We start from the raw sequence: 12,500 nt of genomic DNA, 5'->3' as shown, positions 1-12,500 counted from the left end.
GCCTCTTTGGCAGAGGCTGATACTGCATCGACAAAATACTTCAAACGTGCAATGTCAGACTCACAGCTGGTGTCAAGTGAATGAGGAAGTAGATCCCAGCCAGAGGATGGAGGACTCAGGTTACAGATCGTCCTCAGAAGCACAATCAATAGAGAAGGGTCAAAGCCTGTGGATGATACTGAGGAGGGTTTAATTGGATACAACTGACTCCACTGCACTGGATTGAGGATTCCTTCTTTTCGAAGAGACTGAAGCTTAGAATGCGCTGGCTCATTTTTCAAGGCACTGCAAAGGTCTTGAGGCTGAATTGTTCTGTCAAACACATCCCTCAACACTTGTGACCCCAGCCTGACCAGAAGGCAACATAGCAGGGTGTACTTGGTTTTTCCATCAACTTCACCTGAAAAAGTGTCAGAAAAGATCTCTTAGGCATCATTCCGGTTACTAAGGGCCATCATCATAAAAATCTCACTTAAGGTGAGTTTGCTTCAGTTTTCACGATTTCCTATGAATAATATTTGCTACTTTCATTTGAAAATTCAATAGGATCACATCACCAGGTCTGATCCCAAGACAGCTCAGAAGTAGAGTAGTTTGCCACCCATGGATTCAAATCCTGTTCAAGCTGAAAATTTTCAGGCTTTACATTTGTTACTGCTCAAGCAATTTTCATAACTGTGATGTGCTTCTGCAGTTCAAACATGTGTCTATTGTGTTTACCGCAAAAACCAGCAAATAGGCCGCACCTTTTTTCCAAATTGGGGTTGCAGCTTATCTGCGGGAACACTTGAAAAAGGTGTCGTGAATTTTACCGCCAATTTCCGTTAACTGACGCTTTTAACCCATTGACTCCTGGGGGTTCCCATTGATGAGTAAAATCGTCTGGCGTTAAACAGAGTAAATTACTAAGTATGGCCAGTTTGGGCCCGTTTGGGCTGGTTTGGGTATCAAAGGGTTAAAAGGAAAACGTCGGGAAAACGTCACACTGCATGGAATTTCCATTCTCCCGCAAACCTGTTTGCAGCATTGACAACGGCCTGTCACTTTAACAGTAATGCATCAGTCAATTCCAACTGCGCCCTGCCCCTACCCCTGCCCCTGCCCCTGCCCCCCCCCCTCCCAGGCTAACCCCTGGGAATTTGCCTTTTTTTTCATATGGATGGCAAATTCCCCGGGGCTGGGCACTTAAGCTGTCAAATGCCCAGGGGTGGGGACAAAAGTAGAGGGCAAATGCCCCGACCCCAGGATCCTTCCAATCAACCATGCAACAGGTTCTATTTGTTACATCATAGTTTACTGCCGTTTTCAGCGTTTTAACGCCACTTTTTATTTTGGTACGTCTGCTCCTAACGTTATAGTAAAAACTTCACAGGCAAATTTTGTATTCTTTATTATTTTTACAAACAAACATCAGCTTCCTTGAGTTCTCCCCTTTGGAAAAACGCGCACTGTGTACTTAATATTTCAAAAACCGGCACTTTTTATAATACAATACCATAAAGAAAATTAATATTAAAATTTGGCCTGTTGTGAAACAAGACACTTCATGCACACTCTCGCTATTTTCTTTGAAATTTGCTTTTTAGATTAAAGTACATATTAAAATTCAGAAAACACACCTTTAAAAATGTCGACAACTTTTTCCAGTCCTTGCTGGATAAGCCAATTCTCCAGAAAGTGCTGATCTTGACCACAGAAATTCTCCATGTTTCAAAGATATAAACCATATGGGTGTCAAAAGCCCGGGGGTGCCCCTGGGATTGGCTAATGCCCGGCCCCCGGGTTGCGCTAAATTAGCTAAAGCCCCACTGGGAATGACAAGGCGGGTAAATGCCCTGCAGTTGTGGGAGGAAGGGGGGGTGGGAGGGTGGTTAGGGCGCAGTTGGAATTGACTGATGCATAATCGATCCTCCACACACAAGAAAATACCACGCTATTCACAATATCCACATTCTGATATCTACATGTATTCTTAGACTAATATCCATCAATTTGCCATGGACCACAACATGAGACTTAACCCTTCTAAATGTAAGGAAATTTTGATAAATTTCATGCATTATTACAACTTTTCTTTAATTCCAATAATTATTGGAAACAAAGTCATAGAGCGTGTGTCAACTTATAAGATCTTACTATGTTGACTGTGACCTTAAATGGAATACCGTATTTACCCGGTGTATAATACGCGCCTGTGTATAATACGCACCCCAATTTTGGACTGTATTTTGAAAAAAAAAGTTCGAGCAGAAAACAGAGAAAGTTAGTGTTCATGCCAAACTAGCGTGAAAAAAATCCATTTTCTAGATAAGAAAATTTGTTCCGCTACTTACAATAGTAAAGTTAATACTGTATGTAAATTGTTTAGAAAGTGAAACCATGCAAACTCTCAATCGTAGTCACAACGAACAGTTCCCTCAAGCTGTTCTCTCGCACAAGATTCGTTATCGAGAAGTTCATCTTGTTGTCCGTCCCCAAGATCGTGTTGTGTATCATCAAGGTTGTTTATTACTCCATACAGGTGTACTTGACAAAGTACGACTCAATCATCTCTTCAGGACATTATGTCGCTATGCACCAGTGATAGTAATATTACTATAGTATGTAAATTGTAGTATTTATTCTTATGCTTGTAAGTAACTCGTTAATTTAGTTTATAGTCAACTACAAGAGAGTTTTAATAAACAATTATTACGAGTATTCCAATGGTAGATGGCCCACTGTTTCTTCGCCGTTTTGCACTTTGATAGTAAATTTGTCGAACAAATAGTCTTGTGTCAACTACTGGTACTGACAAACAAAATAATAAAGACCCTTTTACACTGGGCAATGTTTCATACAGCTTATCGCTTTGTGTAAACTCTTAAAACGTCACGCTGCTTCCGTGGCAAGTTTTCCATTTTCACGTCCCATCTAATGCCTGGTTACTAAGCTTCGAATGTTCAATTCACATTCTTGTTGTTGTAATGCAAAAATCTATGTAAAAACTGTGTTGAATGAAGAAATTCCTGTCACCAAATACCAGAAAAAGATCAATCATATGTCAAAGTTGGTAGAAACAATGTTCATTATGTTCAAGTGCTAAAATTGCGGGTAATTTCCATTTCAATGTTAATAGTGAGTTTACGTTCGATGAACAGTGGATGATGAAGAAGGCTTCTCAAGGCTTGACTTTGGATTTCTTTTAGAACACTTTTTTTCCAAAATTAGAGCTGCTAAATTCAGGGTGTGGCTTATCGGCGGGTGCAGCTTACAGTGTATCTGCAGTTTTTTACCGTAGTCTAATCGTATCTTCACATGTGCTCAACAGGTTTGAATGCAAGGGTGGCTCAACACAAACATGTAACAACAAAATTTAATGGTGACGTCAACAGACAGCCTAAATTTTAACACCAATGGACCGTACAGGAAAGAGCTTTGGTTTACTACATGTAACTTAGAAGAAAGACCACTAAACCAATTCCAACAACTTCCTCCTGTCCCTACAACAGACTTATCAACAACAGCAGCTGCAACAGACAAACAGCTTTATTTTAATAAAAATAACTGACTGACCAAGCTATTTTGCTAACAATACGCGACATTAGACTAAAATGGATCAAAATGCACCAATCACTATTTGCAGTGTTCATGGCCAGTGACATCAAGGCTCGACTGACAATCAACCAATAACATCATGACCTTGCTAACCAACCACTGTCATCAATGACTAGAGTATTAATACCATCTACTGATGCTACAGAAATCACTTGACTTAATTTGTCCAAACATCAGTCAATGTCACCCTAAAGAGTCCTTTTCAGGAATATAAGTTATACACTCACCCAGACAATAATTGTCCTTCACCTCGAGTGTGTAAATCCTATACAGATCTGCCATTCATGTTGTATATATTACATTGACTTTCATCACAGAATGTCAAACACATGACTGCTAAAGAGAGTACTTCAAGAGTGCAAACATTTTCTAATTTTCACGGTCACAACTCAAAATCGATTTCTCTCAAATTTTGTCCAGATGTAGTGTATGATGTTTCCCAATGCACTGTCAATATGGTTTTTGGTCATGGGCATTTTCCTTTTGGAGAAAAAGCAGATTTAAGAATTCCTGCTGCGACCGCCATTTTTTACACCGTTCAAAATAATTAAGTTACACTTACTTTACTGTCAAACTTTCCTAAAAGAGGCAATTCAGATCACAGGGATGTATCTAAAATTTTGTAAAGATGATAATATTCATTTAACAGGCAGAAGGCCCAGTTGGACACGCCTCTGGCATGTCCCTTCCAGCGGGGTCCGCAGGCATGCTTCTCTGAAAATTTTTGAAAATAAGACTCTAATAAATGCCTTTTCCTCGATTTTAGGAGGTAAATTCAAGGCCATTAGTAATGTTTTCAGAAAGTTTCTTGTTGTCTTTTTAATCAAAAATGTCACTTTGTTTGAAAGACGTGCTCTCGGTGTCTCGTGCCGATTCTGTCTTAGCTATAGTGCTTTCTTTGAATTTTCACTCAGTCCGCCAGAGTTTGATGAAGTACATGTAGCTTTGGCAGAGTTGAAGGATTTCTTTATACTGAGTACCTCAGAATCACTTTTCCTCCTTTTTTTGCCAACATTTCAGCTCATACGACACGGTTGAAATACACGCACTGCGGATTAACATTATTTTATGTACACAAAGTAGAAATACCGCGAGCCAATGAGCTTTTTACCAAACACACGAGATCTTGGATCACATTTTATGTACCCTTGTAATGAATCAACCTTTCGGACGGTTCTACACCCAGTGTCCGTCACTACATTTTGAGTGTGTAGTACATTTCTTTTTTTACAAATTATATAACACAGATAACAAATCTCAAAAACTCAAATTACTTGACCATCCAGAAATTTCTTCGGAATAGGCGGTGATTTTTTCCGGCTGTCGGCTTCTATCTACATCCCTGGATCAGCTCAAGACCTCCTAAAAGCTACTCTATATCATCAAGACATCCAGTTACGTTACTTTTAAGAAATTAGAATCTTGTTTAATTTTGCACCCAAAATAATTTCCACTTGCATTAATATTTTTGTTTTAACTTGACTGAAGGTACATGTATCCTTGATACTGCATCATTTTTAACATGCAATAAAGCTCCAAATCTAACAATATTTGCACCTGTAACTCTTTAAGTAATAAGCTTTCAAGTGATATAAAAATTTATGACAGTTCACCCAATTCATGTATTTTTTACCCTAAGCTTGGACATCAAACTTTCTAATTTGCACTTTCATCAAGTTTGAAAAACAAATGACTCTTGGGGTTCTTTTTTTAATAGAAACTATGTGCCATTATTGTTATCAAGATATACTGCTGTTATGTACCAGAAACTAGAAAAAAACTTACCAGAATGTTGATGTTCTTTTTTCTTCCCCTGCAATATTTCCAAACCAACACCTTTGACAACCTTCCATGCTGGTGGCTTCTTACCATGCGCTGGCTTTTTTGACATCTTCCCTCACTATGTACAAGGAAATAAAAATAGATGAGAAGTGGGTGAGTGTTTTGTTCTTGGAAGTGTAAAAAAGAAAATCAATATTAACCCTTTGACTCCCAAGCCAGCCTGAACCAGCCATTCTTAATTCGGCTACAAGCCGCGCTCGGCTGTAAGCCGAGACCCCAAACTACTTATGCAAAAAAATCAACTTGATTGACGCGAATTGTAAATGCATAATACTCGGCTATAAGCAGAGACCCATTTTAGGTCTTGATGTGTATTATCGGCTATGGAGTTTTCGTAATTTCAAAATACATGTACAAATTGACATTGACTGAAAAATTATACTCAAAGCAATAAAATGAACATGAAATATTAGAAACAAACAAGCGACGTGATCGTGAGGTGACGAATATTATTAACAATTACTGACCCCACTGAAAACTTGTCTTCATAAAAGCGAATTGTTTTATAAAAAGTTATTCTACTGGAAACCTTACAACCTCGCCTTTAAACTTAAAATAGTCACCGAAGCAGAAGCTGTAGAAGATAACTCCGAGATTGCCAGAGAATACGGCATCAGAGAGTCGATGGTTCCGTCGCTGGAGGAAAGATCAGGCAAATCTGTTCAACGGGGAGCTTATCGGGGAGTGTACCCCGAGCTCCAACAACGACCTTTGGCATGGTTTTCAAAGCAGAGAAGTCAAGGTAAGAGTTTCCCTTTAGTGTGTACAGCTTTTTTGCTTGAAAAATGTCGCTTTAAACAAGAAGAAATCCACTTGCGCTTTCATCTCAAGTTTGCTATGGTGTCATGTGACAAGCTTCTTCACAAGATCTGTGTCAACAGATGGTGCAATCTCGTTCCCAGACTCTTCGTTCCTTCGATGGGTAAAACAGGCTTGGTGCAATATTCCCGAAGAGATGGTGAGGCATTTGTTCAAGACTTGTGGCATCTCTATAATGCACTCAACGGCATAGAAGACGATGCAGTCTTCAACAATAATATTCCAGAAGGAAAAAAAAAAGCGAAGACAAGGAAATGGACGACAAATTCGAGACAGAGAGCGAGGAAGAAGACGAGCAATAAGATCAATTCCGATCACACAGCAACACAAATGGCTCCTTTACGAGCCACCAAATAATGAAAGTCCATATTAAACCAACAACAACTTTTCTTCATTTTACAAGTAATTTACATGTAGTTCGGCTTGTAAGTGAATACACATTCATTTGTTACTATAAGCCGAGACCCCTTCTACAGCTTCAAATTTGCCCAAATTGAGTGTGGATTTGTGTAAAAATCGTTCGGCTTATAGCTGAATAAGTACAGTATAATAGTATTTTACTCTGTCTACTGCCAGAAGATTTTACTCGTCAATAGGGAACCCGTGGCAGTCAATGGGTTGATAGGACACCAATGTCAATCAGCCACTTAGTGATAAGGGTGTATTTTAGATATTTACTCTTCAGTTAAGATTTTGGGACCCTGCAACAATACTGCCTGCCTAACGACTACAAAGTTGCTTTAAACCTACTGAAAATCATCGTCCTTTATTGTCTTTCCTAAGCACTCGCTTTAAAAGATTAAATCTACATTAAGAGCTTGTTTAGGTACAATAAAAGCATACTTAAAATCTTTAACTTTAAAGGCCCATTTTCACCAAAAACAAAACGTGATTGTCAGTTATTGTTTTGAATTTCAAATAGCGTATTCCGATTGGCCAATTATTTTTGTCACGCCAGTCCTGCTGTTGAAAACAAGGCACAACGGCATTAGCCTAATCGTCGTGTGGTTTACTGGGTGATTTTAACAAGTGAAACCGCTAAAATTCCGATCCTCAGTTATTGTTTTGAATTTGAAATAGTGTATTCCGATTGGCCGCTAAAATTCCCTATCATCTTTATGGAGTCGACTAATTTAGACACGGGAGAATCACCAAGGCCGAATTTTTGCTGCTCGGCTATTCAGCAAAAGGAATAGAACAATTCTGAAGCTAACAAGCTAGGTGACATTGTTTCAGTGATGAAATGCAACGCTTACTCTATTTAAACTTCGCTTTGGCAATTCATCATGTTGTTCGATACTATTCAAATAGAAATATTTTAATGCTGACAGTTTTTCAGTGAGTGGTTAACCCATTGACTCCCAGGGGTTCCCCATTGACGAGTAAAATGGTCTGTTGTTAGACAGATTAAAATACTAAGTCTGGCCGGTTTAGGCCGGTTTCAACGTCAAAGGGTTTTAAACAATTATAGACATAACATACTACGATAAAAATATGAAATGATAAGTAGAGAACGCATTCAAACCAGCACCTAAAAGATTTATCTACGGCATGCTTTTGACGAAGAAGATCCTGAAAGGCTTTCTGAGATTTTCGAATTTTTTTAATTTCGTAATACACGAAATCATGCTGGGTGTGCGTTGCAACTACAGTAAAACTGGGCCTTTAAAGAAAACACCTTTCCCTTTTATTGAACGTTTTCTTTATCTGCTTTGCGAGAATTAAGTTCTCTGGGGTCATAAGTAGTATAAGTCACGGACCAAGGACACCTTGATATTTTTCAAGAGTCGATAAAACATAAGTTTAAAACTCTGCAGCAAATTCGATCCCAACCGCAGAAATTAGTTTAAGGGCGGTTCCTACTGTTATTACGCATACATTCTGTGCATCTCCAGATACTCGGATTTCCTAACGCTGATGCTTACTAATACAGGGATATTTTTGCACGGTTTAAATAATCTGGAGAAAGTAGATCTTAGTAAGTACTCTTGTTATCCAAAAAGAAAATTGGTTACGGTTAGGTTAGTTTTGAGAGATAATTAAGCTTCAATTTCAGAAAGAACGCCATACATTGCTTTGCATTTTAAAGCTTTTTACGAATATTATTCATGAATTATCTTTGAAAAATGCGTGGTTACCCCCAATTTTCTTTTTGGATTTCAATAACACTTGTTAAGATCTACATTTCGTGCATAATCATAAACCGGGGCAAAAATATCTTAAATTAGTAGGCACCGTCCTTAACTGGGAATCTGTTCTGCAAAAAGACACTTGTTCCCGTTGCGTTTTATCCTTACACAAGCCAAGTAAACATGACCATGTAAGTTTATACGGAGCCGCAAGAGCAGAGACTTTCCAGAAAGCTAGATTAACGCAACAAACAATCACCGATAGCAGGAAAGCGGAAATTTTGGTCATGTAAAAGAAGAATAATCAAGAAATCATCGGACACATTTGTTTTTCGTGGTACATGTATTTTAGTTAACGAGGAAATATAACATCATGTTCGGAAAAGTCGTGGACCAAGGGCACCATTGGGCACCATACTGTATAGATTGAATAATTAAGTCAGATGACGTTTTTGCAAAATCTCCATTTTTTTTTTTTTGCTCAATCTCATCGTTTTTTGGAGCCCACCACCAGTTTCTTTCACTCTTGGGGGTGGGCAGGTCTGCAAATGGAGCAATATAAAGCTTGAAGAAACCATCGCTATTTCCGCATATCATGGCCAGACGTCGGAGGATCGTCACTCTATCGAGTATTTTCCTTTACAGAGTTTAAAAACACTTACCAAGGGTTTACGAGGCTTTCATAGTATTTCAGTCTGGCCTTGATTCTCTTTTGATCTGCTTCATAACTCAGCGAAATCGGAAACAACCAAGCTTGGTTGAACAGCTTTCACGTGATAAATTTCCACCAATGAGCAGCGTTCATGAAGATGTTCATTGTTCATATGGCGGAGTTTCATGGAGTCGGTACTTGGAGTAAGCCCACGTATAGTGTACCGGTATTAAATTAAAACAAAAGCGACTCCTTTAGCAGGCGGTTTGGTGAATTTTAGAATCTTCTTTCCACCGAGATTGACTTTCGAGTGATCGTTTGAATGTAAAGGTTTGTTTGTTTGTTATTTATTTGTTTGAGAAGGTTGAAGCTTTGGCAGCTATTCAGCTGATGTGGACCTGCTATACCCACCCACCCATAGCGTTTTTCAGTCAGGTCACGCGAAAAGGAAGCGAAGGGGGAGGGACGAGAAGAACGAGCGGTTTCTCACTCCTTCTCCTCGGCCGCTCCCCTCTCGCGTCCTCGTTTCATTTCGGTCACGGCCATATTCAAAACGATCACTTGAAAATCAATCCCAGCGGAAAGAAGCGTCTAAAATTCGCCAAACCGCCTGCTGCGCAGGCTACGACTCCTTTAAGAAGTGGTGTGATATAAAATAAATATCAAAAAGTGTCAGTAGTTTTTTTAGAAATCACAGACTTTTCGGGTGTATAAGCCTTCTTCAGAGGGTCCAAAATAGGCTATTTCAATCCCGCACCCCCGCCGCTATTTTTAATTCCATCCCGCCATCCCGCCGCAATGTGCATTTTCATCCCGATCCCGCCTTGTTGAGACCACGTTGCCCCAGCTCAACTGATCAACAATTTATATAGATGGTTTTCACGTGACGTCATCGCCTCCATGCTGGTGGACGAAAACAAAAGATCTCTCATTAGCGTCTTTTGTTCGTCCACCAGAATTCGTACGTTTCTCTATTGTTATTGGTGTCTCTAGAGATTGGTTGAGAACGTCCTATACCTTCTACATTACCAAAGATGAACTCTCATTAAGCAGTGACGTAATGACTTCACGTAGACGCAAAAGTTCAGTTAGACTGAAAAACGCTACTTACAGAGGATTGATATGAGTGTACATTATGTGCTTGCATTTCTAGATAGAAGTTAATAGACCAATTCGGCTAGCTCAATGTTGTACCCAATTCAGATCCTTCGGGAAAAAAACGTTTTGTTCCAAATATTTCCATATGAATGCTTCATTATCATGCAAATGCAATACACAAAGAATCTTAACTCCAAGAGATTTGAATTGGGTACAACATTGCGTTACCCAAATTGATCTATGACATGCAGTCCTGCACGTACACCGTCAGTGTGTTTTTTGCGAACGTCGCGCATTCTGCATAAGAGCATTAAAATAATATTTTTGCGCAGACGTGCGTGTCTTTAAGGCCCGTTTTAAACGTCGCATTTCACATTTGCCGAATCTAATACAAATGAGCGAAAACAATAGATTTTTCTCATTTGCATTAGAAATGCGACGTTTAAAACGGGCCTAAGAGATTTACCTGTTTTGTATGATATTATCGGAGCTTTTAGGCTCCATTGTTCCATCCATATCTGTTTAAGATTTTTAACTGCTGGGTGGTACGTAGTGACAAAAGGCAAAAACCTCTCGTTAGCCCTTTTCTATGGTTTTGTTTGGATAGCCACGTGCTCTCAGGCGTTGCATGTTTGAACTCCTCAAGGCTCTATTCAAATCATGTTGTTTTCAAAGAGTTCGTCCTAAGAAGTCTCATTGCCTTAACATTAATGAAGCCATTTTTTACGCCTGGGGGGTGGCCGCATGAGTTGAAGAGTGTATATTGAAAAGTTCCATTCGGCTTATAATGAGTTTTAAACTACTGTGTCGAGGAAAGTAATTTCGTTGATGGTCATGAAGGGGTAAAACGGGAGATGGGATTGACCTGATTTTTGGGTGGGAAAACGAGATTTGATCACTGGAAAACGAGAGTTGTGTCTGGGAATGGGAGATAAAGTGTCCTTGCTGAGAATGGGAGTTGAATGGCTGAGAATGGCGTTCCTGGCCACTGCTATGTGAGAGTGAGGACCTCCTGATGCCAACAGACTTGTTTTTAAACCTCAAAGCTTCCTACCTACAACATACCTTTAGACTAACAGGAATCCACTTACCTAAACCCACTGCAACCAATGCAATCGAAAAGAAGAAGCGCAGATGAAATATTGGCATGGCGCCATGGTAAATGTGTCAGGCACAGGAACTGAAACGTCCTTGAACGTACCCTACCGATTTGTAAGACCTTTGGGCCTAGCGATTGTTGTGAGTCTAGTGAAGAGGGCGAAGACCCTGAGGAGGATACTGGTGCGGATACTTATATTGACGAATTTTGTAATAACGATGATGATAACAGTGACTCGGAAAGTGACGTAGAGAAGCGGCAGACTTCACCATTTAGAATGCTTTCATGTGCCAGGTGATAGCAGGCCTTTTTAGGCGGATTTTTCAGTTTTCCCGGATTTTGTTTAGCGTTTTTTTCCTTCTTCACTTCCCGAATTCTTTCCTTACGCGGAGAAAACTGCTTTTCCAAAGCTTCCCTTTTCGTAATAAATTGCAACGCAGTTTTATTATGTCAGAGGTTTCAGATGAAGTTGGCGGAGTGAGACGATTTCGCCATTGCGCGCATGTCAACGAACGCAACGTGGTTAAAAAAGATCGACTTACTTTTAACTTGCGTCACGTGTTACTCCTAAAGGACAAACAGAAAATTGCGTGAGCGGCATAGGTCCGAGTACTGTACATTTTTTACGTGGTTTCTAAGGGTCTTTTAGGGTCTTTTGGCCAAATTTTTCATTCTCCAAGCAAATTAAAAAAGCTATTCAACTCATAACGCGAGGTTATTTACTATCCCGTATCACGCCTATGAAAACGGAGCACATCCCGCTGTCGCCGTCGTATTTTTATCCCACATCCCGCCTCGATTTTAAGCCCCATCCCGCATCCTGCTAAACTTATGTTGGACCCTCTTCTTCAGTGTGAAGAAAACCTTACACTGCTTTGTTTGCTTGAGGTTCGCTTGAGGTGCTATACTTTCTTACACTTCTTTGCTTTCTTTCGCTGCTTTGCTTGCTTGAGGTGCTTGACTTGCTTTCACTGCTTTCCTTGTTTGAGGTGCTTTACTTTCTTAAACTGCTTTGCTTTCTTACCAATGACTGCTTTACTTCCGTACCCTGCTTTGCATTCGTGAGGTGCTTTAATTCCTTACACTGCATTGCTTGCTGGAATTGTTTTACCTTCCTACACCGCTCTGCTTTCTTAAACTGCTTTACTTCCTTTCACTGCTTTGCTCGCTTGAGGAGCTTGACTTGTTTACACTACTTTACTTGTTTACACTGCTTTTCTCAACACTATTTTCAAGTGCTTCCTTGAGTTGCTTTGCTTGCTTG

The 12,500-nt window shown here is 39.7% G+C and overlaps 1 protein-coding gene across 10 annotated transcripts in view; it reads right to left on the bottom strand.

Annotated features, from left to right (window-relative positions):
- The window catches only part of LOC137993481 (protein NLRC5-like), a 94,201-nt gene that overhangs the window by 25,623 nt on the left and 56,078 nt on the right, over positions 1-12,500 (bottom strand). For 5 of the 10 annotated variants that reach the window (XM_068839370.1, XM_068839366.1, XM_068839365.1 and 2 more), the window contains 2 exons: positions 5,383-5,497; positions 1-400 (listed from right to left, as the gene is read on the bottom strand). The exon at positions 1-400 is cut by the window's left edge and continues 233 nt beyond it. The exons of 1 other annotated variant lie outside the window; for it this stretch is intronic. In XM_068839370.1, the coding sequence (XP_068695471.1) occupies positions 1-400; positions 5,383-5,488 (506 nt within the window). In that variant the 5' untranslated portion in view covers positions 5,489-5,497. Of the gene's footprint in view, positions 401-5,382; positions 5,498-9,049; positions 9,147-12,500 lie in introns of those variants that run through there. 4 more of the 10 variants (XM_068839362.1, XM_068839364.1, XM_068839367.1 and 1 more) reach the window with 2 other exon arrangements.

The sequence above is a fragment of the Montipora foliosa genome, chromosome 2, assembly GCF_036669935.1.
Source record: "Montipora foliosa isolate CH-2021 chromosome 2, ASM3666993v2, whole genome shotgun sequence".
In the NCBI taxonomy this organism is placed as follows: domain Eukaryota; kingdom Metazoa; phylum Cnidaria; class Anthozoa; order Scleractinia; family Acroporidae; genus Montipora; species Montipora foliosa.
The sequence above is the reverse complement of the archived record's forward strand: the minus strand, read 5'-3'. Positions and strand labels throughout refer to the sequence as shown.